Genomic DNA, 26790 nt, shown 5'->3' on the forward strand with positions numbered 1-26790 from the left:
CGAGCCCTCCGGGATAACCGTCCCTCCCCCGCCACAGTCTGGCCACATGTGCACAGGGCCCACCTGGGCCCCCTGGGCTTCCCCCGCCCCCAACATACACCTGGCATCAGTAGATCCTAAATTTACATGCCTGCTACCTCTCGCCAAGAAACCCTGGAGACCAGACGAGTTTCCCGTGCAGGTGAAGGGAGGCACACGCAGCCGCAGCCAGGACCTCAGAGATGGTGTGTCAACCCGAGGGGCGGGGCCTCAGACCCACCCCCACCCCCCATCCCGGACCCGGGAGCCCGGTCACCCACCGCTGCTCCTAGCCTGAGCTATTGGGCTTCAGAGAGCACTGCTGGCTCACAAAGCCTGGCTCTGACCATCTGGAGGGAAAGATGGAGGCGTCTGCACACGGCAGCGGGGTCACCTTCCCTGGCCCTCTGTCTGTTTGGTGGTATAGATGAGTCACTGCCCTGCCCCCGGCGCTGCCACCCAGAAGAAAGGCCTTCCCGAGGGTCTCCACATCGGTCTTCCTGCCTGGGGTCCTGTAAGTTGGTAGCCCTAGAGCATTTTAAAAACTTCATAGGGATCATTCTTCTAGCAACTCAAGATCCTTTCTATGAGCACCTGCTGAGCTCCCGGGACCACGTGTGTGCTCCCTGTTACTAAATGGATGGGACTTGCATCCTGCGACTGTCCTGTCGGAGGGGCTCTGGCAGCCTGCATTTGTCCTGCATGTCCTCACCACTGGCCTTTGAGAACCCGCGTTCTTACTCCCCCCATTGTCCAGAGGAGGAGCGTGAGGCCCAACAGGCTAAGCCCATTGGGAAGCGGAGAACTTCATAAACGGAGCCCTGGATTTAGAGCTGGAGAGCCGCTTCCAACATCATACAGTCCTACTCAATACCACCCCCCCCCAGGGATAAAGTCCAAATAACACCAGTAGCAGCCACCACCCCCTATCTCCAGAGTGCTTTGCCACGCGTTCAGTGAGCATTATTCTATCCGGACCTCACCAAAGTACTGTACCGTGGGTACTGTTATCCCCGTTTTACAGATGAATAAACTGAGACTAGGAGAAGTTCAGTGTCTTGTTCAAGGTCACCCCGCAGCTAAGTGGCAGAGCCAGGCCTTGGCTGATCTGTCAGGCTCCGGAGCCCAGGCCTCCAGCAAGCAGCTGGCTTGGCCTCCACACGTGACCGTCGTCAGTTCCTCCTGGAATTGCAGGGGGAGGCTGAGTGGGGGCGGCCTCCGCTCGAACGCGATTTGATTGTAGAGTTCAGTGATCTTTTTTCCTGTGGGCACACAGCCACGTCTGCAGAAGGGGCATAGCGGTTAAGTGAGATCGTGTTGGGGCCGTAGAACCCAGCACCGAATCTGGCCCAGCCAAGGAGCACTTGTGAAATCTGGGAGGAGCCTTTCTCCCCAGAGGGCATCGGACAGAGCACCTGTTACCCTTTCCAGATTGAGAGTTTTTGAAACTAGAGTTTTCAGGCACCCAGAAAGGAGTCTCTGGTCAAAGACCCAAGCAGAAGACTGAGTGTGGCTCTGGGAAGTCACACTCCCCGGAGACTGATGAGGACGGGCTCATAGGTCCGGACAGGCTATGTCAGGCAGCCCTGCCAGGGCTGGTTCTTCTGCCCAAAGAAACAAATGTCGGAGGTTTACAGAAGCAGTTTTGGGTTCTTCTTGATTAAGCTGCCCCGGGTAGGCGGCTGAAATTTCAGCAGACGATTCAGTCCTCAGTGAAAACTGTCACGTCCAACCACACGACATGACTCCAGTCCTAAAACCTTCTAATTAGGGCCCATCACGGGCCTGCAAAGCCGTGCTCCCTGGGAAACTTGGCAGTGATGACAGCCCCACATCAAAGCCCCGTGGTGTCACATCCACACCAGGACCTGGCCCTGTGCTCCGTCCCCTGACCCTTTGAAGTCAGTGCTGCCCTTCCGTGTCTCACAGATTAAACACTGATTACCATCCCCCAAGGTGTCCCGCCCATAAGTGATGGACTGACTCCAGGTTCAGTGCCCTGCTGGCTTCTGAAGTGCTCCACATTTTCCCCTCTCGCTGCGCTTCCTCCTGTCTCTCTCGTGTTCCCTGAACACGAGCAAGTTTTACGCATGTTTCACATCCAGCATCCATGAATTCCACAGCCTTAAAGGTACTTGCAGCCGATGGTCTTTTGTCTGGGAGGGCTGGCACTCGCCTGTAGGGAGAATGAAGTAATCGCTTTTCCGAGAGCACCTTCGAAGAATCTTTTTTTGGAAAATGAGTGCATGCTAGCCCCCCCTCGTTTGATCATGATGAGAAGCCGTCATGATATATACAGCTGGCAAGAGGTCATAAAAAGGAACTAGGGCAGAGCATTCTTACATGATGGAAGTACGCACAAGAAACTGCCAGCAAAGGCGATAGGAAAAGATGAGCTAAATGAGTTGAGTTTACAGAACACCTGAATTCTTGAACAGCAAGCAAGTTGAGATTCAGGTGAGCATCAAGCCTGATGGGCCTGGTGGGCATCTCCCCGAACTCTAGAACATTCTCAGTGGGCCTTAAACTGTGGCTACAGCCGCGGCTGGCCAAGCAGGACCTAAAAAGGCAACTGGGAGCGCTGTGGATTCGGGACCTGGAATTTGTTCACCCCAGACCTGGAGACGTGCTAAATGGTCAGCCATCCCCCACCCACCCCCCACCCCGCTGGGTCTCTGTGTTTTATATGAGGCTGCCTTATTCCCTGCCGCTTTGCGGGAGGTCGAAAGCAAACCAAACACCCTCACAGAGGGGAGCACCCTCTGCTGACCACCCAAAGCCAAAGGCCCCTCCTGGCAGGAAAGCCCTTCAGAGCTCTGCACAATCCAGCCACACGAGCGCCGCGTGAGCTCCCGGAGCGTCAGCATGGCCGGTGCGTGTCGTCCCTTTCCCCCTCTGAAGGGCACTCGAGGGCCAGGGAGACGACTGTGCCCTGCCTTGGCCCTGCCAACCAGGCTCCCTGCAAGCGCCCTCCCGTAGGACTCAGACAAAAAGACCACGCAGCTCAACAGGCCTCCGCTCCTAAAATGCCCATGTCCGGGGCGGGGGGGCAGATCTGGAGATGCAAATGCTTTTTCCCTGATGCCCGTCTGATGCCAACACTCAGCGACAAAGGGCCTGTACCTCTTGTTAGGGTCCCACCAAAGGTGTTGACAACTGACTGCACGTGTCCGCTAGCCTAACATAGCTCACGAAAAGCCGCACGCTGATGTGGAAGTGCCGAGAATTTCTCTCCGTTCTGTTTGCCATTTCGTGGTATTTCATACAAAGTGGCCTTTTCTCATTCTGTTTCCCACTTTCATAAAGCTCTGTTCTACTTAAGTTTTATGTTACGTCTTATATTACCGCGTGCGTGTGCGTGCGTGTGTGCACACGTTCACTCTTGCCCGCACCCACTCACACACACGATCGCGCCGGACCAGAAGTGCAAAGGCCAAGAACGTGACCCCGCACGTTGGCACCATTCCCTTCGACACGTTTGCGTTGCCTCTCAGGGACAGCTGGAAGTTTTCTAGGGACTGTCGTCAGCAAAGGCTGTCCAAGTGCCATAGCAGGACATCGTGAACTGGGCGGTTTAAACGAAAAACATGTATTTCTCACAGTTCTGGAGGCTGGGAAGTCCCACATCAGGGCACTGGCAAATTCCGTGTCTGCTGAGAACTCCCTTTCTGATTCACGGACCAGCATCTGTCTTCCCGCCATGTCCACACACACTGGGGCAAGGGAGCTCCACAGGGTCTCCTGGACAAGGACACTAATCTCATCCATGGGGCTCCCCCCTGGTGACCCAGTCGTCCCCAAAGTCCCTGCGTCCTAACGCCATCACCCTGGGGGTTGGGATGCAACACTACGGATTCGGGGGTGGGGTGGGGAGGACATTTGCTTCCTAGCCAGGTCCCTCAACCTGTTTCAGACACAGCCACTAATAAAATTCCTCTGTTTTCAGCAACTGGAAGAAAAACTCAAAGGACAGGCTGACTATGAAGAAGTGAAGAAAGAACTAAAGTAAGTGTGGAGACACAGGCACGGCCCCCCGCAAGCCAGGGCTCGCTGGCAACTTCTGCTGAGGAAACGCTGTGCCAGGGACAGGGTGGCCACGGGCCCTCGCTCTGGGCCTTGGCGGCTGCTGCATCACTGGGCCATGCCACGGGCTGCCCAGAGCCGTGGGCGTGTGCACTCAAGCCTCTGCCTGAGCTCTTTGAACGTATTCTAAGACGCCGTGCATGTAAAGTATGCCAGTATGCACAGAATCAGGGGAGACGTTGCCCTGATGTAAATTACTAAATACGAGCTTGTGTTCCAGCGGGAAGGAGGAGCAGAGCAGGGAAATGTTTTGTCTTGGGTTTTGGGGTTTTTTTTTTTAAAGATTTTACTTAGTTATTTGAGGGTCGAGGGGTGAGAGGGGCAGAGGGAGAGGGAGAAGCAGACTTCCCAGCTGAGCAGGGAGCCCGACACGGGGCTCGATCTCAGGACCTCAGGATCATGACCTGAGCCAAAGGCAGACGCTTAACCAGCTGAGCCACCCAGGCGCCCCCAGGGAAGTGTTTTCCAGTTGGAAGAGTATGTGTGGGCTCACAACCTCCCTGACCACCTTCAGACCCCAGGACTCTCTTCTTTCAACTTCCGGTTTCCCATCCGGAGGCAACAGCTGAAGGCCTGTCACGCCTCCGGTGCTGATGCGAACATTCTCAAGTAGAAGTCCCCCCCTCATGCCCGGCCTTCCAGCCTTGCCCTGTCGCCTCAAACTCCCTCCCCCAAGGCTGCCCCCAGCCCTCCTGGAGCTCATGGGCGGCCCTGCCTCGATGGCTTGGCTCTCAAACACAGCAGACGGTCCCCGGGCCCTGCAGGCCTGTGTTCTCGGCTGCTGCAGGAACGGGGTCCTTCTGCTCCCCCCTTTGGGGCCCCAGCCCCTCCACAGATGCCCCCTTGGCCTCAGACTCCCTGCTCTGGTCTTGGCGTCTCCTTCCCATCTCTCCAGTCTGACCCCCCCCCACCCGCACCCTGGCTCCCTTCCTACTCCCCTGCTATCCCATCAGCCCCCCCTCCCAACTTTTAATTTCTCCTTTTAAAATAAGCCGACACCCACTCACCGTGGGGTCCTTTGTATTCTCAGTTCCATTCCCTGGGGTTTGCTGAAAAAGCCCCCGGGGAGGCCTCTTCGACCTTCCCGCCCCCGGGGCCTAGCGTCCTCCCTCAGTCATGATCTCCTCTAGCCTCACTGGCGACTTGCCTCCAGGTGGCTCTTCAGCCCTGGTGCCTGGTGGCCCAGCATGTGTCTACCTGGACAGTCTTGCCCCCTCTGGCCGCAGACAGCCTTGGAGCACCTCCTTGGACACCCCCTATACCCACCTACAGCAGGTCCAGCCTCCCCTCTTCCAGCGTTGGGGTGTGTTTTATTCACCTGTCCGACCTTCTGTATCTGCCTCTCCTGTCCCCATCGTCCTTCCTTCCTCTCTTCCTCCCGCTCGGGAGAAAACGTGTGCCTTCTAGTGCTGAGTCAGAGAAACTGATGTGAAGGCCTCTGCTCCCAGCCCCCTCCCGTCCACGAAGTTCAGTCCTCCATGTCCTCTTGGCTCACCTCTGTTCCCGCATGCGACACGGTCAGGTCTATTCCCTCCCACGCAGCCGCTGCACCCTGGCCAGCGTCCTCCTCCCCAAACTGTGCCCACATTCCTAGTGGCCCTTTCTGCTCCCCATGAACACCACGCCCCCCCACCAGCCACAGGTCGGCATCCGAAGGCCCCACTCGGGTGGCTTTTCTGCTAAAATACGTTCCTGCCCTCCTGCTTCCAGACACATGCCACACCTCCCGTCCCATCTCTGCCCTGGGCCCCCTGCCCACCTCGGTGGTCTGTAAAATGCCCTGCTCCTTCCAGGCCCTTCTCAGACACTGACTCCTTCTGAGACAGACCCCGTCTCCAACCCAAGGAGATTTCTGCTGTCAAGGGCGCCCATCAGGTGTTCTCTCTCGAGTGCTATTCGGATTTTGTCTTCTACCTGTGACAGCCTGTGGAGTTTGCAAGGGTGAGGGGCAGAGCAGCTCTGATTCTCCGAGTGCCAGGCACCCAGTAGGACATCGGTAAAGATCTGGGGAGCAAATGAACAGATGCTGGTGTGTTGGATGTAAGCTTACAGGCTCACTTTAGTCTTTTGTTACACAATCCTAAAGAAGATCTCAGACAAGAATATAGCCGCAAACATGACAGCTGTAAAAAAGGACAAGTTCCAGACTGCTCGTCACTTCTCTCCCGGCTGACGCAATGCGGCCCCTAGTTCTTACGATTTTCAATAACTCACCATAAAATAAAATTATGAGGTTCCTCCCCTCTCCCCCTACCCCAGCTGCTCTTTCATTCCTGTTCTGTTAGTCTGTGTGACTTGGGCCACTACAAAGATAAAACCGCAGATAAACTAAGCCATCAGCTCCTTACTAACCGCCACGGGGGCTGCAAGCGTGGTCTCCCAGGACCCTGGGCATTTTTACCCCCCGGGACTCTGCTCTCTTGATGACACTTCTGTGGAACTTAAAGATTGCAGAGGCCAAAGTCATGGCTGCGAGAAGGCTGGGAGAGCACAAGTGGCCCGGTGCTGGGGACCACAGCCACTCTCGCTTGCCTTCCCAAGCTCCTGGGGCCGTGCGGACTCACTGTCCTTCCCTCCCAGATAGACAGACTCACGGAAAGGAAGGAATGTCCTTTTGAAAGGAATGCTGCAAACTGTGGTTCTGGGCCCCTGAACTCACTCGGCTCTCTCGGACTTGTGGAAACAGGTTGGGACCGAAGTGATTTCAGCGATAAGGAGAACAAAGGAGAAATAGTCCTGCTCCCCCGCAGCGCCTGGGGCTGCCCAGCAGGTCTGTGGCCAGCCTTTGAGCCGTGCAATTTGGAACCTCACTTTTTGCCTATTTTCCCAGGTCCCCGCGTGCCAGCCACCAAGTGAGCGTCTGGCCCCGGGGGACAGGTGGGAGGGATGAGGCTTCTCTCTCTGGCTTCCTTCTTACAACTTTTTCATTCCCTGTAAGCTTCACAAATACATTCCACTTGCAACAATGTTACGTCTGTGTTCAACTTTAAAATTATACTCCGAACAGCCCTGGTGTGATTCCATATGGAATGATTTACATGCTGGGCAAGAAACTTTTGCTGGCCAACTGCTAGTTGAATAGTTATTCTAGAGACACTATCAGATTATCATGCTGCCAGGGAGGTTGTTAAAGCTGTCAGTTGCTCCGTTCCTGGAGTGCAGGAAAGTGCGATGTTAGTGTTCATTAGTGTGGCCGTTATCGAAGGTAGGAGTGGGGAATAACCGCTCTGTCTTGCTCTCCACAGCATTCTGAAATCCATGGAGTTTGCACCGTCCGAGGGCGCTGGGACACAGGTACGCGCTCTCGTTTGCTATCAGTGTGCATGAAGGCCAGCTCGCCGTGGTCACTGTCCGTCCCCGGGCAAGCCTCACACTCTCGAGGTTTCTGTGAAACCTCCCGCCTACAGCTGGCGAGTCCTTTCCCAGGAACCTTAAACAAGTCCAAGCACATTATCTTTAATTAAAAAGAGGCAAGAAGAGAAAAGTCAGTGTTTTCCAGACAGGGAGCTCCGTTCACATGACGTTGATTTCACTTGGGCAGGCACTAAGAACGTGGGTAAGACCACCTGTAGATTGTGTCAGAGACCAGCCCCAAACAGACTGGCTTAGGAACTCTCTTTGGCTACTGCCTCACGTGGAGAAAGGGTGGGGCAAAATGACCATGGCGCCAGGTCACCCGGTGGCCAGGTAGAATTTTAAGGCATCAAATGGGATCCCGCTGCTGATGCCCAGACGGCAGCTGACTGTGGCTGGCACCAAGGAAAGGGTAACGTCAGCAGTGGCCTCCGGACAGGTCTGTGGCTGGGCAGCCAGTCCTCGCAGATGAGGCACGGGTATAGACGCCTGGAACTTGGGGACGGCATAGAGAATAATGAGTTGTCTAAAAGCCACACGGGTCTGAAAGAAGAACGACTGCTGCTGGAATGCATTCTTTTGGAAAGGAACCCGAGTGCTGTCCATGTGTGTGGGAGCATCTTCAGGGGAAGGCAGCTTTCTGTAACTCAGAGGGGTCCGAGAGTGGGGTGCACAAGCCGTGGGCGCAGGGGTTGCGGGCCCTGGCGGCCCTGGGGAGCGGGAGGGGGGCCGGCCCCACAGTGAGCCCTGCTCTGCCCCATCTAGGACGCATCCAAGCCCCTGGAGGTGCTGCTGCTGGAGAAGAACCGCTCGCTGCAGTCTGAGAATGCCGCACTGCGCATCTCCAACAGTGACCTGAGCGGTAGGTTGACAAGGGTCTCGCGTGCCGCGCTCGGTCCCTTCCGGGGGCCGAGGAAGAGGAAGGTGAACCGTGAGTCTGGGCCGATGCATGACGGGAACATCAGCGGTTGATGACAGCCTTGACTAATGAGCGCTTGGTCTCCTCCTGGTCCTCCTCACGGCTCCTCCCCTCCCCCGCCCCGCTTACCGATGCGCACGGCGAGCGCGCGGCCGCAGCGCACCTGCGGAGATCAGTTAGGGCCGGTGTTGCAGGAAAGGCCAGGAGGGACACTCGGAGGATGGTGGCCTCTGTGGTCCATTACCAGTCGTGCGCCTCTGTCTTGTGGTGTTTCCGGGGCTGCCTCCAGCCTCAGTGCAGCTTTTCTTCCTTTTGTCAGGTTTTCCTTGGGAGCGCATCCCCCATCCTTAGCCTTTCTTTGCTCGTCCCAAAATGGTGGCGTCACTGACTGCTTCTGGTTTTGGCAGCTGGTAAACCGTTTAACAGTGTCTCGGGCTCCGATGATATTTCATTCTTAAAATGTGCGTGCCTTCAATCGAGTGGACTCGGTGCGGTGCGTTCGCCTCAGAGCAAGTGGTGTGAGAGAACCTGTTGGTCCCAAAATGTCACTGTTTGCTGCTTCTCGGGTGGGGCCCTTCTGGTAATAGCTCGAATGCTAGCGGCCCGATAAGAGGCCCCGCGACCTGTCGACTCTTTACTGTGTGGTACCGGCTCCTGGCCACTGTAGGGGTTTGAATCTGTGTCGAGGGGACTCTCCAGGCTGCAACGTACAAGAAAGGTGCAAACATGAAATGCATGTTGCTTGTTTCGGGGGGCCTCGTTTGGCTAATTTAAAAATTCAATTGAAAAACAAACCAACACACCTCATTGGCCCTTGGAAAATCTGCACTTTTTTTTTTCCCTTTTGTGGGGCAAACTTGGCATTTTGATCTTGGTTTTTTTTTCCCTTTTGAATCCCCCATAATGCATTATGTTTGCCCTTCCTTGTAGGGTCAGCCAGGAGAAAAGGGAAAGACCAGCCTGAGAGTCGGCGTCCTGGACCTTTGCCGGCCTCCCCTCCTCCTCAGTTGTCCCGCAACACGGGGGAGCAGGCTTCCAATACTAATGGTACACACCAGTTCTCACCAGCGGGGTTAACGCAAGACTTTTTCAGCTCATCCCTGGCAAGCCCCAGCCTACCCCTGGCTTCTACGGGAAAATTTGCACTAAACTCTCTCCTCCAACGACAGCTAATGCAGTCCTTCTACTCCAAGGCCATGCAGGAAGCAGGAAGCACAAGCATGATTTTTTCAACAGGTCCATACAGCACAAACTCCATATCTTCCCAAAGTCCATTACAACAGAGCCCAGATGTAAATGGCATGGCCCCGTCTCCCAGCCAGTCAGAAAGTGCTGGGAGCGCCTCCGAGGGCGAGGAGATAGACACGGCAGAAATCGCCCGGCAGGTGAAGGAACAGCTAATCAAGCACAATATCGGACAGCGCATCTTCGGACACTATGTCTTGGGACTGTCTCAAGGGTCCGTGAGCGAGATTCTGGCCCGGCCCAAGCCATGGAACAAACTGACCGTTCGCGGCAAGGAGCCCTTTCACAAGATGAAGCAGTTCCTCTCAGACGAGCAGAACATCTTGGCTCTTCGCAGCATCCAAGGCAGACAAAGAGGTGAGAGGCTTTCGGGGGCTGGCGCCAGCGTGTGAGCCCGTGAGGGTTGCGTGTGAGTGTGTATGTGTGCGCGCAACGAAACACCTGTGCATCACATCGGGTAAAGTGCTCTTGAGTTCTGCCATCTCCAGGGTCCAAGGGTCGGCTGGCGGGAGCCGGAGCCCATAGATTGGGGGGGTCTGGCCTCTGACACTCGCTCAGCACCTCGCATGTAACACACTCAGAACCTCGGTCCCACGTACCGACTCGGACGGAGTTACACCCCGTACAGGGTCCCGACGTGTGTAACATCCAGTGGTCCGAGGGGCAGTGGGTGCTGGCCTCACGTGAGGGGAGCCCTCAGGCAACGTTCAGCCTTAGAGCCGCAGCCGCCAGGCTCGGGCCCGGGGAGGGCGTATCAGCCCTGTTTCCTTCCCTGTTCCCCACGCGCACGAGGGAGCGTGTCCTGACGCTGGCTTCCCTCCCGGTGTTAGCTTCTGTGAGCGATTTGCACAGCCCAATGAGCAAAACATGCCTGCCTTGAGTAAGATATGTGGAAGTTTTAGTGAAACACCCTTCCTACCCTACCCTCCGCAAAAAGACGAAAAGTCCATTCGCATCCCTGATTGAAAGAATCCCTTCCCACTTGAACGACGGGATCATTCTGCTAAACCAGCAGTGGTAGAGAGGGGTGAATCTTATCAGACGCGTTTGAAACACGACAAACGGAGAAGGGAGATGTTTCGAACAGCGTCGATTTGCACAAAGCACGTCGAGCTTTCTATGGCGATGTTAACTGAAATGGACTGTCTTTGGATGATTAATGTGAGCTTTGTTCCGGGGGCTGGTGGGCGATGCGCTTGGTGGCAGGCGGTGCTCCCTCCGTTTGACCCTCATGGCATTGGTGCCGTGGGCCACTCCTTAGGTCTGTCTGATCCTCCGCAGCAGAGCCATGGCCTCTGCAGGCCGGCTGGCCAGGGAAGGGCCTCTCAGAAGTTTCTAGTCACTCCCGAGTTGCACAGGAAGCCCTGAGCCCTTTCTGTAGTGACAGGCGGCTCAGATTTCATGTCACACAGCCCATATCGTCAACACCACCATCCCCCTGATTGTTTTGTTCTTACCACACTTGTTTTTCAACAGAGAATCCAGGCCAGAGCCTGAACAGACTATTTCAGGAAGTACCGAAACGAAGAAATGGGTCCGAAGGTATGTTGCAGGCAGGTGTTTTTCTTTGCAGTTAGTAAAACCTAGGAAGCAGCATGTCCTTAGCTGTGCATTTGGGTTAAAACTGTGCAGTGTGATTCTGGCCTGGAACCTGATGGAAAAACAGCTAGTAAGTATAAAACAAAGCTTGGGCTCAAGTGCGCACAGTCCCTTCCTCCTGAGCTGCCCGCACTCTACCGGGTGCAGAAGAGGTGGGGAGAGAAAGCGCCCCAAAGAATCAGCCTCCAGGTGCCATCCCAACCCCCCTTCAGGTTCAAATTACACCGCACCCCCCCTTTTCTCAGAAGCGGGCAAGAGCGTAACGATCGCGTCGCTCTGAGAAAAATCAGGTGGCTGAGTCAGATGACATACTGCTGCTTCCCTGTACTTCCTTTTAACTCTGAACTATGTTAAAGGTGCTACGGAGTGGACAAATTCCAGCAAATTCCAAACGTAATCCCTTCTCCTGTGGGCCCCCCTGCGCTCCTTGGTGCTGCATCTTTAAAGGGGCTTTGCCCCCGCGGTCTGCTTGTTTTGCGATGGTTTGGTGTGGCGGTGCATACTTAGGAAGGTAGCGGAGAATTAAAATACGATATGTGGAAGGCTTCCAGAAAGATCCAGGGTCAGCCCCCGGGCCACAGTAGCTTCTGTGCGTCCATGCAGGGGGGCTACTCTGCAGAGCACCACCATGTGACCGAAAGACTGAAGTCTTGTCCTGGAGGGAGCTCTGCAGGCTACTCGCCTTGTTCATAAATTTTTAAAAGACAGCATGTGATCAGAAAGGCGAAACGTGAAGCCTTCATCCTCTTCACCTTGTATGTGCCAATGACTGATAGGTTATCCGCCTCGACCCTTCACCCATCGTTGCTTTTTGGGGACACCAGCGTCCAACAGACGCGCAGAACCCCGAGCACGGTCCCAGGCCAAAGCAGATTTTCGGAGTTGCTTTTAAACGATTCGCAAACACCACTGCCCTTTTGAGGCCTTCATCTGGTCGTGTACTGGAGTAGGTGACCTGCTCTCCCTGGTCCCGCCCCACGGGTGCCGGCCAGTTGGGGTAACTGTGAGAGCTTGTCCCGCTGGCCAGATGACCCTGACCGCCAGGTAGATTTCGCAGGAAGCCTTCCCTGCCCCGGGGCCGCAGTACTGCCGTGAAGCTGCCCGCACGGCAGGTACGGGTCAGGGGGAGGCCACAGCCTGCCTCCGTCACCGTCACCGGCCTCAACTCGGGAGCTCTTGACCAGAATGACCTCTTTGTGCAGCACTGATTTGTGTGTGTGTGTGTGTGTGTGTTTCACGTGTGGGTTTGATGTCATTGGTGTGGCTTCTCCCTGCAGGTAACATCACGACCCGGATCCGAGCCTCCGATACCGGATCCGATGAAGCAATCAAGTCCATCCTGGAGCAAGCCAAAAGGGAGCTGCAGGTGCAGAAAACTGGTATGGAATCCACCTCTTTGACCACTGTCTTCCAGGCTTAATTAGAAGAATTGTCATGAGTGTTCTGGTTAGTGGTAATTAACATTAAAAAAAAAAAAACCCACACAATAGAACGTATGTTTTCAAGCATTCAGGCAAGTGCAGGAGGGAGCAGGTCTGCGTGATCTCTATTTTGCTAATAGTTAACCAGTCTTTTTATCACGTCATGTCCTAGCATTGACTCAAGAAGGTCCCCTGGCCTAGACTGTCCTTGACTTACGTGGACAAGTAGTGTGTATCAGACTTCCCTTTTCAAATGCCATACGGGCTTTGTCATTTGGATGTATCCTTGACTAAACCCTGAAGAAGAATGGGTGTACAATCGATGCTAAGCTGCTTCCCGAACGAACGTTGCCAGGGAGGAGCGGGAACCGTGCCGTGAGGCGGTCTCAGGACTCGGCCCTCGGAGCTCCCGGAGAGCTGCCTCGTCTGACGGGAGAGCGCTCCCACGCTCCAGCCTCCCTCTGGCTGCGTGTGACTGCGAGGCACAGTGGCCGTAGGTTTAGCTCAGACCCGCTGCTGGAGAGGAGACCAAGTGCCTGAGTTCTCTTGCTCTGGGGTTCAGCATATGGGCACACACCTGCCCTGTCCCCGTGAAGCCTCCGCTCTGCAGAGCTGCTCCCCCGCGGACCTGGTGACAGGCTCCCACCAGGCCTGGCTGCAGGCCACCACCCGGTCCCTCCCCTGGTCGCCAGGCCCTCTCCCCAGGCCCATCCCACTCCGATATGACTCATTCAGTGGTGAGCTCGGAGCTGCCTCCTGGGAACCAGTCCCGGGCTTGGCATTTTTACCTCTACTGTCCTGTTTAAACTAGGTCTTCGCCCTTGCCCTGAAAGATAGGTATCGTTATCCTACTGCTGGTTCTCGAACTCAGGCTCCAAGTGAAACAGTGTGCCCAGATTTATTAAATGGCAGGCCCAGGGTGGAAACACAGGTCTCTCAACTCTTGTCCCAACATCTGGCCCTGCCCTGCCACCATCTGCCTCCTTACAGGGACCCCCAGAGCGGTGGGAGGGAGACCGTCCTGTGAGGCCTCCAGCCTGACACCCGGGCGGGGGGCCTTCCATGTGGTGCAGTTCCTCTTCTCAAGACCGGAGTTGACGTGTAAGGCAGCCCCTCCTCCGGGTGACTGAACAACCAGCAGAGTTGGCAGGGCCCCCTGACAGGGTGGGAGGCAGCCCTGAGTCAGGAGCAGAACGGCCTAGTCTCTCCTGCGGAGCAATGGTGGGTCTGCCTGCCATCGAGGGTGCTGTGGGGCTCGTGTGAGTCTGCAAAGGAGGGCCTTCGGTCACCCCGTGAAATCGAGTCCTCGAGGGACCTAAAACGTTGTCCCTCTTGTTGGAAGCATTTTCCAGCCTCGTTTAAAGTGGATAAAGAGCTGGCTCCCGTGATTCCCTGCCCCGGACCTGAAGCTGTCTAAGAGCTGAAGCCGCCTATAGGGGCCTTCAGCCCAGCGCTCCTCAGCCAGGGCCTTGCCCCATGGTCACCCGGGAGTTGGTCAAAGATGCGGGGCTGGTCCAGCCCCACACCTGCTACTCCGCAGCTGGGGCCTGGGCAGGCGCATTTTAACAAGCCCAGCAGGTGCTTCTGGGGCACAGCCCTCATTTAGAGTCCTCGATCTAGCCCATCAGCTGTCCCACGCTCACAGAAGGAAATCCTGAGGCCTAGCCGTGCCCTCTGCGACTCCCCCAAGGTGGCAGCCCTGGGTTCCCGGGCCAGGGCCTAGCCCCTGCCCCCCATCGTGGGGCTCACTGTGGCTCGCCACACCCCAGTCGCCTGCGCAGGGGGAAGTAAACGTGAGCCAGCCCAAACACGGCCGTGTATCCCTGGAGACTCCAGTCTCACGCTGCAACCGCTCACAGAAATGATGTTTCTGAAGGTTGACAAAACCACTACAGTTTTGGAATTTAGCACACGAGAACGTTGTTCAGAAATCCTCAGGGATGGTGGCACGTCCCTGAGTGTTTGCCCACTTCCCCCTCCCCCACACTCGGAGATAAGGAACGCTTTCATATGGTGTGAAGTAAGGGCCAGCGGATCTCTGAGCGGTGGCGTTAGTCCGTCTGTCCCTGCCCAGACAGGATGCATGCGGGGTCCACCGACGGAGGAAACGTTGGCAGAGTAGAGCAGCTTGGTTCTCCCCGAGAATCCGCATTTTGTGGGAGGCCAGGTTAGAAGGAAGCGGAGGGAAAGTGGCATGTTCCAGCCGAAGTGGGGGGACCCACCACCATCTCACGTCTGTGTTTGCCCCGTGCAGCAGAGCCGGCCCAGCCTTCGTCCACGTCCAGCAGTGGGAGCTCCGACGACGCTATCCGCTCCATCCTGCAGCAGGCCCGCCGCGAAATGGAGGCCCAGCAGGCCGCCCTCGACCCCGCCTTAAAGCCCGCGCCACTGTCCCAGGCTGACATCGCCATCCTGACCCCCAAGTTGATACCCTCCTCGCCCATGTCGTCTGTGTCCAGCTACCCTCCGCTCGCCCTCTCCTTGAAGAAGCCCCCCTCCGCCCCTGATGCCAGCGCCTCCACTCTGCCCAACCCCCCGGCCCTCAAAAAGGAGTCCCAGGACGCGCCCGGGCTGGACCTCCAGGGAGCGGCCGAGTCTGCACAGGGGGTCCTGAGACACGTGAAGAGCGAGCTGGGCCGCAGCGGTGTGTGGAAGGACCACTGGTGGAGCACCGTCCAGCCGGAGAGGAAGAGCGCCATGCCCCCCGAGGACACCAAGGCGGAAGAAGCCAGCAGCGCCAAGGAGAAAGGTGGCAGCAGCCAGCCGCGGGCCGAGCGCAGCCAGCTCCAGGGACCCTCGTCGTCAGAGTACTGGAAGGAGTGGCCCAGCGCCGAGTCGCCGTACTCCCAGAGCTCGGAGCTGAGCCTGACCGGAGCCAGCCGCAGCGAGACGCCCCAGAACAGCCCCCTGCCCTCCTCCCCGATTGTGCCCCTGTCCAAGCCCACCAAGCCCTCGGTCCCTCCGCTGACCCCAGAGCAATACGAGATCTACATGTACCAGGAAGTGGACACCATCGAGCTCACCCGGCAGGTGAAAGAGAAGTTGGCCAAGAATGGCATCTGTCAAAGGATCTTTGGGGAGAAGGTAAGGGGTTGGATTCAGGGCCCTGTCTTCTCCCATCTCCCTGGAGGATGTGGCCATCGCCCCTTTAGTGAGCCACAGAGCAGAAAGTGTCGTCCACCCCCAAACTTCTGGAGAGGCTGGCCAGTGAATGTTCCATCTGCTGCGTCCCTATCTGGGGCGAGATTCTGGGTTGGGCCCCACTACCCACCATGTGCCTTTCAACTCCCGGTGACACTATGAGGGGGCACTGAAGTCACCATTTGACAGATAAGGACAGCGAGGTTCAGGGATGTCAGTTCCATGCCCCCAGCCGGCCGGTGGCTGAGTTCAAGTCCCACCTCTCTGCCAAGTGTGGCCGACGCACCCCCACAGCTTTTTTTTGGCCAAAAAAGAGCTGATCCCATAGGGAGACCACCACTGTGCAGAGAAGCAAGAGGCATGGGATGGGAAAAGCTCGTGCCACACGACAGGCATAATCGTACCTTCCTCATAACTCAGAAGGTGCTTGGGCCCCATTCAGCCAGATTGGTGAAGAGCGCTGCCCAGAATCCATAGCTCAGGCGGCCCGGGCCATGCCCACCGCTGGCTCTGAAAGCCCCCATTTCCACGTCTTCCCTCCCCAGCTCCTGAAAGTACAGTGGTTTGTGAGTCAGCCCCCAGACCCTTTCTGTTCTTGGCACTTCCCGGTATGAGATCCTGGATAATGGGGATGTACCAGGGCCGTAAAATAGAAGATAAACAAAATACCCCAATATCGTTTCAGAGTCAGTAATTCCTGGGCATCATGAGCAGTACTCCAGTCCCCTAAAAGGCAGCCTCCCTGAGGGGCACGTGGCGGGGTCGGCAGTGGCCTCCAAGGGGCCCCACGTGGGGTCTCCCTCCCCCCGTTCCCTGCATCCCCTCCAGCCCCACACTGTCCTGCCTTGCATTCAGTGTTTGCAACGCGCCATGCCTCGGATCCTTACAATATCTCATTGTGATCTCTTTGTCCTGATTTTGCAAAAGGTGATGGGGTGGAGAGAAGTGAGGACGAGAATTTTAAAGTCCCTTGAAATTTCTAGTTCAGTGTTGTAAAAATATCATTTGAGAACATTTAAATAGACATTTGTGCTCATGCCTTAAATTTAGCAGAGACTTAATAGCGTTGAACTTGTTTGGCCCGTGAGTGCAGTTTATTCTGGAACTTGAGAACTTTTCAAAAGAGTGATCGAATGCAGCCCCTAAATATCTCTGGGCTGCATCTGTGTCCTGTGGGGGGTGTTTGTGCCCATACATATGTATGGCCATATGTGAGCATTCAGAAAACTCGGGCATGTACGTGCAACTTGCGGGCTGTCTGCAGTGAGTCTCACTCCCTGGCTGGCGCCCCCATCGCCACCGGCTCACCTCTGGGCCCCCACTGCCGAGCAGGATGTGGTCAGAGAGAGCAAACCTCTCTAAAGGCCAGCCTGGCCCAGCGCCACAAGGACAACTGGCCTCCCGCATCCCGCCAGCATCCGCTGCTCCGGTAGCTACAGGGGTCCTTGGCCCCAGCATCTCTGCCTTTCATGACACCCCCAAAGAGCAAGATGGTTTCAGTGCTTCCTCCTCGGGGTGTCAGGGCGACAGCCCTGCGGCCTTGGCAGGATGGAGGCCCCGGGCGAGATCCCATCCCCTCTCCCTGTGAGCAGAAAGCTAGGACTGTAACTACGGCTCCCCCATGCGTCAGCAGCCCCCCGGTGACCTTGGAAAGCTATTTGCCCCACCCCAGGCTGGCGCCATCCACCAGGCAGTGGGCGGGGGGTGGTCTGTGCTCAGCCCCTAAAATGCTCAGCAGGTGTCATCCATCGCGGCCTCTCCACGGCTGCGTGTGCATCTCGAAGCATCTTGTGGCCTCACACTAAATCCTGGCCACTGATGCCGTGTCTCTGGTTGCCACTGCAGGTACTGGGCCTGTCCCAGGGCAGCGTCAGTGACATGCTATCCCGGCCAAAGCCTTGGAGCAAGCTGACCCAGAAAGGCCGCGAACCCTTCATCCGGATGCAGCTCTGGCTCAACGGCGAGCTGGGCCAGGGTGTCCTGCCGGTGCAGGGGCAGCAGCAAGGGCCAGGTAAGGGCCACCCAGCCCTGGGCTCCTGCAGTGGGGGGGAGGGAAGTTGTATGCGGGAAGGCCGCCAGCCGTGCCCTCCACGGTTGCCCAGCGCCTGGAGGCCGCAAACTGCCCCCTTCCTCCGCAACCTGTTGCCATGGGACTGACTTCAGTTTTTAGGAGAGAGAAGACTGTGCCTCGCTAATTTTATAAGCAGCGGAAAATGAGTTACTAATTAAGAAAATGCTGTTTATACATAAATACAAGTAAAAGTCAAGTAGCTAAATCAGGGAATCAGGAAAGGAAATCAGCCAAAGACATAGAGGTGAAAGAACGGGCTCCGGCTTCCATCCACTCCTGACCGGGCATCCCAGCTTTCTCCTGGCAGAGCTGTGCCTGCCTGCACGGACCCCAAGTCCTGGCCCCCCTGTAAGGAGTGAGACCTTCAGGGCCCTTATACTCTCCCCACTCCACTGTGCTGGGTGCATTAGGAAGCTTTAAGCACCTGGGATTTGTTTCCTCACTTAATTGTAACCCTTTGTTTTATTTAGTTCTCCATTCTGTGACGTCACTACAGGACCCCTTGCAGCAGGGCTGTGTGAGCTCAGGTAAGCAGCCGATTCTTGTTGTTGTGTGTGAAATTATTTCTCTCCCCTGTACGTTCTCCTGTCCTCTGGCCTGTAGCGGGAGACTCGGAGGATCCCTGGTTCTGGATCTGGGGAGCTGAAAACACTGTGTCCGGTTTGCGCGCTCGGTTCTCGTGGTCCTAGTTTCTAATGGAGACGGGGAGAGTCAGCAGCTGAGTGAGGGTTCCCTCCAGTGTTTTCCTGCTCGCCGCCAAAGTCTTTCATCGTCTGTGGCTTCTAGGTGCTCAGGCCTGGGGGCTGGGGTCCAAGCCAGAGACACATTCTGTAGCGGGGGTGGGGGGGCCTTCCATATGAATAGGAGGGGACAGGATTGGGCATGTGGTGCTAGCCCCACAGAGTCACGGCAGGGAGAAGTTGAGTCCATCTGGAAAACCTTGGGGCCACCTTTAAGCCAGAAGGCCGGGGAAGAAGGAAACAGCCGGCAGGGCCGTGTAAGGGAGATGATGGCAGAGGACCCCTGGGAGCCGTTCGGGGTGAGACTGGATACAGAGCCAGTGATGCCCAGGAGAGTGGGGCTGAGGATGCGAATCCAGCCTGGAAGGGGGCGGGGGGGCCTAGAGTGCCGGCCGCCGAGACGCTCCCCTGCTGCTTGTTGGCATCTGAAGCCCGGAGGTCTCCCAGGCGGTGTTTCTGTCCTGCGGGCCCCTCGCAGCGGCACCGTGCTCCCGGAACCGCCTCGTGTGTCCTCCCCGCGCTCCTGCTAGTGCAGAGCTTGGCTCGCCCAGCTTCCAGGAACAGCCAGCATCTTGAGCTGCTCCTCGTTTTTCCTTTATTTTTCTAAACATGTTGATTAGTCTCCATATCCCATTGATTCATTGAAAACACAAACAAAGCTAAGTGAGGAGCGTGAAGCCCGCCAGCCTGCTGCAAGTTTTACGAGGGAAAACATGTGTAGCGCGGGAACAGCTGGGCGGCAGCGGCCGCTACCGCTGCGAGATGCCAGGCCCACGCACAGATGCAGCGGGAGCGGGGCTCCTGCCGCGCAGTTCCGGGCGGAGCTTGCGCGTGGGCTGTTCCCAATTTGATTTTGACCAAAGTGGGGGGGAGCGGAAGGCTGTATCGCACCCGAACCCTTGGTCTCCGTGGCTGGACATCTAAACGGAGCAGTGTGTCCACCCGCGGAGGGATCCCAGGTTCTTCCTACCCACATCATTTCCGGGTTGGTCAGTTGCATTAGCAAGCCCCAGAGACCTCACCCGCCCCGGCTCGCCTTCCAGAGGCATCAGGGAGAATGATGCATGGAGTTGTTGGTGTCCGAGCTTAGCAGACTTTTGCATGGAGAATTCACCTTGCCTCTTCCTCCAGCGGAGAGTTGGCCTCCCAGTAAGCCCTCCGAGAGTATTTGCTGCCCCGCCAGAGTCAGGACTAAAACTTGGCAGGAGGTGACCAACGTGTTTTAGCTCAAAATCACTTGTTCCTGAATAAAACAGGAAATCTCCCACAGTTCTAGGTCAGTTATGATCGATGCCAAAATTTTCTCCACGTGTGAACAAATCCTTGAAAAGAACGGCCTTTTGTTCTTTATTGTACGGCAGGTAGTTGCTACCGTGCTAGAACTTCCATAGCCACATTCCCAGGGTAGGAAAACCACGCCAGGCTCCTCAGAGGGACATAAATGTATTTGTGAGATATCGAATTACTTTATAAAGTGATGCATAGAACTCTTAGCGAGTCTGCAGATTGGCGGAGGCAGGGAGCCTCTGGATAAAAGTGAGCACTGAAGAACTTTCCAGTGGCTTCTGTGAAGAGGTGGCAGGCGGGCCTCTCCCTGTGTCACCTCAGCCAGACGGGAGACGAGAGTGCAGACCGTTCACCCACCATGCCTTGTTGTCAGTCAGCAAGAGGGGAGCTGTAGAAACAATAATCATGGTGATTGTGGAGAAAAATGAAAAAGTATTTCATATATTCTAGAAAATATAATTTTTAAAAGATTTATTTATTTTAGAGAGTGTGCACATGTGTGTGCAAGTCGGGGGGGGTGGGCAGAGGAAGAGAGAGAAAATCTCCAGCAGACTCCCCACCAAGCACAGATCCCGATGCAGGGCTCAATCCCTAAGATTATGACTTGAACCGAAACCAAGAGTCACACACTCAACCGACCAAGCCACCCAGATGCCCCTAAATTTTTTAATATCATGATGGTAGCTAAGCCAGAATGTTTCTTTGGATCGGCCAAGACTAGAACGTGCTTGTCAAGACGAGGACAGTTATCACAGTGGCAAGATTGTGGGTAGTAGTTTACCTTGAGATTTCTTTACTGTCAGTGTTATCCTTTGAAGAGTGTTTCTAAAAATCAAAGTAGCTGAGCTTTTCAGTATGTGGAATTTTGATTCCAAAAACAATTATTTTACGATGATGAGTATTAGTAAATCACTGGACAGATGCCCATGGGGGACTCCAGAATCTTCCCCGACAGAGTAGAGAATCAGGGTCTCTGCAGTGCTGCCCCAAAGACACGGTTCTAGGATTTCCCCAGGATTCTGGTTCACTGTTCTCACCATGGCTACCACGGAACCCTGCCAAGAGGCTCCCCGGGCCTAGAAAGGTGCTGTCCTCGGTGGTGGCTCCTTGAGGCCCTTGCCAGGGGCGGCTCAGCATGGCAGAGCCAGCTGCCGGCAGGAAGATCATTCCAGCCATGGCTTGGTTGATTCCTGAACGTTGGCAAGAAACGCTCAGCCTGTGAGCCTCCAGGCCGCTGAGCTGGCCTGGCAGTGAGGGTAGCGTCCCAAATGTGGAAGGACTCTGGAAGACAGGCCTTCTGTCTGCAGCTCTTCAGCGAGAGAGGTATGGTCTCAGAGCAGAGAACGCGTGGGCCCGGTGCAGGGCTCTGTGCTCAGTTACCATGGCGATAAGGTGCCCGGGAGTGGAGTGGCCTCACTCATCTGAACAGCAGGCTGCTGACGCAGGGATCTGTCTGCCTCGCTAAAGAACTCCTGTCTGCCTCTTTCTGCCCGGCGCTATCACCCCTCAGGGTCTCCGTTTCCCTTAATGATCTCTGTGTCAAGCTTGCTGATGAGTTTGACAATGAGAGAGAGACTGAACTTTGAATCACATCACCAGTTCCTCTTGGTGAACGGAACCATTCCCGAATGTTCCTTTGATTATCTGAGCGTTGGGGCGATGGCCTTGGGCATTCAGGAGGGTTGATGCCGTTTTCTGCTGGTGACCTGTCCTTTTTCTTAGAAGCTGTGGGGGCCTTGATGAAGAGTCAGGAGAGCAGGGGCTTCCTTGCCAATCATAAGAGTACCTTTCAAAAGGGAGCGGGTGGAGCTTAAAGGCCAGAACTTCAGATGAGATACTTGTTAATATATTTCCAGGCAGTCTAGGCCTCTGCAAACATTTTTGAGTTGGCTTCTTTCAAAGTTCCCAGTGTCTTGGGGAGGGGCGTCGCCAGTCCTATCCAGGGTCGTCTTTGATCGAATATGGCAAACGTATTTGAAGGTGGAGTTGGCCGGGAGGCCTTTGGGGATTGATCCTCTGTGTCTTCCTTTTGTCTGTCTTCCATCCCCGGTATCACGCATCAGCCGACCTCACACTGCTTTGCAGTCTCGGTGCTGAAGCCAAGAAAGCACTTACGGAAGGAGAGGGGAGGGGCCCTGTGAGGCTTGTTTTCTCTGAGTGGGGCCTGCCGTCAGTGCTTATCAGGCAGCAGGCTTTTTGAAGGGGAAGAAAACCTTGAGGTTCAAGGAAGGGGGTTGCATGTGTGCGTACGTATAGCTAGGTAGGTAGGTACGCACATAGGTCGGTAGGTAGGTACGGTCTAGTAAACCACTGGATTTTTTTTTTCCATTTTCCTTCCCTGAAGCTCATTTCATATTCACAGCTCCTTGGTGTGATTAATCTCTTCGCCCCAAGGGAAGGAAGGAGACAAGAGACAAAATAAAGGGGCAGGAAAAAAGGGGGAGGGACACATTTTCCTGGACACGATGTTAGTCATTACGTTGCAGACAACTATTGTGCTCCACTTTTTAACATGAGAGCGTTTGGTTACTGCGGCTAATAAGCCTCCAGCCTGGCCTCAGATGGACTATTGCAAAGTGGCTAAGCGAAAGGATGGCCCAGCCTCCTCCGATTAATTCTAAAACATCCAGCTTTTTTCCCAGCGTGTCAGTCAGGAACTGTGGGTTCCAAGTCTTCTCCCCCCGTGGAGAATTCCATGGCTTCGTGTCACTGTTCTCAGTCAGCAGGGCATCAGCTGCCTCTCGAGGGGACAGCTGCTGCAGTGCCTTGAATGTGGGTGGCCTCACACGTGCCCCCTTGCTGACACGATGGCCACGGGCTGGGTGCTGTACGTGGCCTCGCGCACCGGGAGAGTCCCGTGGCCACAGCCCCCGGTGGGGGACTGGCTGACATTCCTTTGTAATATGCATAGTGACTCTCGTGTCGTGCCCATGAGATGACCAGGAAAATATGTGCAGGGTTTTAGGGCTTTGAACTCAGCAGTAGGATTCTCATGCAGGCATTTGGATAGCGTGTTAATAGGGAAAGGAGGGGCTAGTTGCACCCTCCAGGAGATTCCATGGCCCTTGTCTAAAACACATTCACTCAGTGCCTTAGACTAGATTTGATTTGATTTTTTTTCCTTCTCTTTTCTTCTTTTTTTTCTAAGATTTTAATTATATATTTATTTGAGAGAGAGAGCATAAGGAGGGGGAGGGGCAGAGGGAGAAGCAGGCTCCCCGCTGATCAAGGAGCCCAATGTGGGGCTCGATCCCAGGACACCGGTATCATGACCTGAGCCAAAGGCAGACGCTTAACTGACTGAGCCCCTCAGGCACCCCTCTTCTCTTTTAATCAGTATACATTAGCAGGGGCGCCTGGGTGGCACAGCGGTTAAGCGTCTGCCTTCGGCTCAGGGCGGGATCCCGGCGTTACGGGATCGAGCCCCACGTCAGGCTCCTCTGCTATGAGCCTGCTTCTTCCTCTCCCATTCCCCCTGCTTGTGTTCCCTCTCTCGCTGGCTGTCTCTATCTCTGTCGCATAAATAAATAAAATCTTTAAAAAAAAAAAAAAAAGAATACATTAGCAGTAGTAAATGCTGGTTCTCTCCAGAAAGAATTACTCTAACTCCTGAAAAGATTTGTAGATAACTGATTTATACACAGCCACAGACAACAGAGAGACAAGAGAGAATTCTGGAAGGCCACTGGAAAGTGCCCCTCCCTGAGCAGGTAGTTGCTGCTCGTCACTGGACATGGGCTCAGCCCTGTGCACCCACCCATCACCAGGACATGTGGACGTGGCGGCCAGGAGAACTGGGTGCTCCATTCATTTCTTTCTCTCTCAGTTGAAACCTGCTTTAGAATGTTTTTATTATATCAAGAATGCCATAATAAAGGAATAACTGTCTTCTCTAAGGTCAGAAAAGACAGGTTTCTGGATTCAGGCACAGCCTCCCTTCCTGTTTGTCATCGGGTATGTGTGGGTGCGGGCCCCACAGTGCCGAGGGAGCCCCAAGGCGGGGCTGGGCCGGGAAGGACCAAGGTGTCGGGGAGGAGAACATTACAGATGGAGCTATGCAGGTGCGAGGTTCATAGCCAGGGAAGAACGTGGCAAGTGTGGAACCTTTGAAAAAGGTGAGAAGCCCCTCATCCAGAACGCTTTTTTTTTTTTTTTTCTTTTTAAAATGACAGCAGGGGCCACCCGGCTGGCTCAGTTGGTGGAACGTATGACTCTCAATCTCAGGGCTATGGGTTCGACCCCCACGTTTGGTGTAGAGATGACTTAAAAATAAAATATTTTTAAAAACAAGAATAATAATAATAAAGTAACAGGAGGAAAGTGGATTCTGGGAGAATTTTGTCTTTCCTGTGTGTAGCTGCCTTAAGAAGAAAAGTATAGACGTGGGACAGACTGAGGCGCCCTGCTCTTTCTGGGTGACCTTGGCGACCTGGCCCCTGGTGGTGTTGGGCCTGAGAGCTGGCCTGCAGCCTCTCATCCCAAAGTGCTTCTCCCCGCCGGGGGCTCTTTCTCTAGAGAGGTGAGCTTGAGGGGCTGTGCATCAGAGCCAGCCAGGCCTGAGAGCCCCAGCCGAGGCGGGACTCAGGGAACTCCCACTAGGGCCTAGAAAGTTCCTTGCTCGCCTTGGGTGCAGTGCCATAACTCGCTCTGCCAAGAGCGAGGTGTCTCCCCGTGCCTGCCAAGATGGTCTAGGAAACTGTGCTCTGTGAGTTTCCTTCTAATTAATGTCTTTCAAAAATTGTCAGCCTTATCTCGGCGGAGCTCGGGTGGAAAGGGGCTGGTTGTACTACAGCTAAGCCTTCAAGAGTGACGAGACACAGGCTGGGGCACAGCAAGCCCACAAGGGGCCTCAGAGGGGGGCCCCCTCCCAGCCTGCACGCCGCAGGACAGGAGGGTGGCCCTCTCACAAATTCCCCGAAATGTGACTTGTCGGGATCACCTCCCCCTTGTGCTTGTACCCATGCTGCTTTTCAGCTCTCGTAGCCACTTGGGAATGATGTGGGATTCATCGCGGGGGACGGGCCACGTGACCCTGAAGCAGCCCCACTGCAGCATTAACACAGGAGGGCAGGGGAGACTGGAGACCTAGCCTGGCTGCCCTGCCCTGGAGCACGCTACACCTGCAGGCCTCCTGTGTGCCTCCCTGGGCAGCCCGCTCGGGGTTTGCTCTCAGGCAGGAGATGTCGGCCTCACCATTCCCCGGGAAAGGCTGCTCCAGCATAAAGTGGGATTTGCCACTATGCTTTACCAAAAAATAAAGAGAGAGAGAATTACAGTAACTCAGAGAAAGAGATTTATTTGACTTTTTAAAAAACTGATTTGTGGGGTTTTCTTGAATAAATGAAGTGCACCATGATTATAAAAGGCAAGATGTCGAAGGGCTTATGCCTTTTTAAAAAATAAGTCACCCGCCCTCCCTAACCCCCTAGCCCCCCAACCGCCGTCCCCAGAGACGATCCTGTTCCGTTTCCTGTGGCCGGTCTCTACATCTAGATATTGTTCTGCACAGAAGGGACCATGCAGGCCTCAAGGTGCTGTGCCTTCCTCTTCTCAACTAGCAGACCAGTACACGAAGCATTTCCTCCTCCTCTTTTTACACCATAGGGATCCTGTATATGGATATATACAGTATTTCATTTAACCAATCACAGTGAGAGAGATGTAAAGTATTTATAGCCTAGGGTGCCTGGGTGGCTCAGTCATTAAGCGTCTGCCTTTGGCTTCCGTCATGATCTCAGGGTCCTGGGATCAAGCCCCACATTGGGCTCCCTGCTCAGCAGGAAGCTTGCTTCTCGCTCTCCCTCTGCCCCTCCCCGCTGCTGGCGTGCACTCTCCTTCTCTCTCTCCAATAAATAAAATCTTTTTTTAAGTAAATAAATAAGCTTAAACGACTTCATGTCCCAGAAAGCCTCCGGAACGGGCTGGCACAAAGGAAACACTTTTTGCACCTTTACTTCTGCCACCACCACCACCACTATGGTTCTGTGCTGCCTCGTGTGGGCATGGAGAGCTGCAGGGTCATACGCATGTGCACCCCAAATGTCAGGCCTCTGGCTTTAAAAAAGTCCAGCCACTCACTCCTTGGGCGGAGCTTGTCGAGCACAAACGTTGCTGAGTGGCATCCGGCACCAAGGGTCTGCCGAAGGATGGCCTGCACGCAGCTCTCCAGATTGCGGCTTCTCTGAAATCCCATCCATCTTTGGAAATTGCCTGTCCATCTACCACTCTGTAAAGTCGACCCCAAATCCTGAGCTTCCAGAACAAGACTGTGGGTTATCGCTCATGCCACCTGGGGCAAACCGTTATGGAACCTGGCCATCTTGTCTGGATATAGGGGTGACCATCAGCACAGGTGAGCGACAAGACCATCCCCCTCCATGCTGGCACACCCCAACTCCCCGTTTGGAGAAGGCCCTTGCAGGCCCTGGTCACGGGCCTGTGGACACGTTCATCTGCCTTCTCTCCCCTTTAGACTTTCTTTGGAAAACAGAATTTACAGTACATTGGGCATTCAGTGCAAGAAGCAAAAGTAGGTCATAGGAGCAAATGAGGACTTGGGTTTTCAGTGGTTTGGTTCTAGGGAAGGCGGAAGAAAGCTTAAATGCCTAAGAATCCTCAAGTGGTTTTTAAAAGGTGGTAGGAATAAAACGAGGAAACTCACGTATTTGTGTCTCTCGTATGCTGGGCACAGTGCTAACACCCTTAATCCTTAATCAGTAAGTGGAAACGATTTTCGCCATCTGACGGACGGAGAAGACCAAGGCCCAGAGATGAGAGGTGATGTGGCCCCAGGCAAGAAGATGGAAAAGGCAAGATGGTCCTGAGACCAGTAGCCCTCAGCTATGCGTGGAGCTGGGTGCAGGCAAGCTGTCGCTCACCCCTGAGGCCTTGGTTCCCCCCACCACGGGGGAA

At 55.1% G+C, this 26790-nt stretch overlaps 1 protein-coding gene across 6 annotated transcripts in view; it reads left to right on the forward strand.

Moving 5' to 3' along the window:
• Positions 1-26790, forward strand: part of CUX1 (cut like homeobox 1) — a 358600-nt gene that overhangs the window by 278462 nt on the left and 53348 nt on the right. For 2 of the 6 annotated variants that reach the window (XM_034669958.1, XM_034669956.1), the window contains exons 12-20: positions 3965-4023; positions 7347-7395; positions 8221-8317; positions 9305-9976; positions 11096-11161; positions 12496-12597; positions 14894-15723; positions 17626-17791; positions 18322-18378. In XM_034669958.1, the coding sequence (XP_034525849.1) occupies positions 3965-4023; positions 7347-7395; positions 8221-8317; positions 9305-9976; positions 11096-11161; positions 12496-12597; positions 14894-15723; positions 17626-17791; positions 18322-18378 (2098 nt within the window). The remainder of the gene's footprint in view (positions 1-3964; positions 4024-7346; positions 7396-8220; positions 8318-9304; positions 9977-11095; positions 11162-12495; positions 12598-14893; positions 15724-17625; positions 17792-18321; positions 18379-26790) is intronic. The other 4 variants (XM_034669961.1, XM_034669960.1, XM_034669957.1 and 1 more) reach the window with 3 other exon arrangements.

This window comes from Ailuropoda melanoleuca, chromosome 10, assembly GCF_002007445.2.
Source record: "Ailuropoda melanoleuca isolate Jingjing chromosome 10, ASM200744v2, whole genome shotgun sequence".
In the NCBI taxonomy this organism is placed as follows: Eukaryota; Metazoa; Chordata; class Mammalia; order Carnivora; family Ursidae; genus Ailuropoda; species Ailuropoda melanoleuca.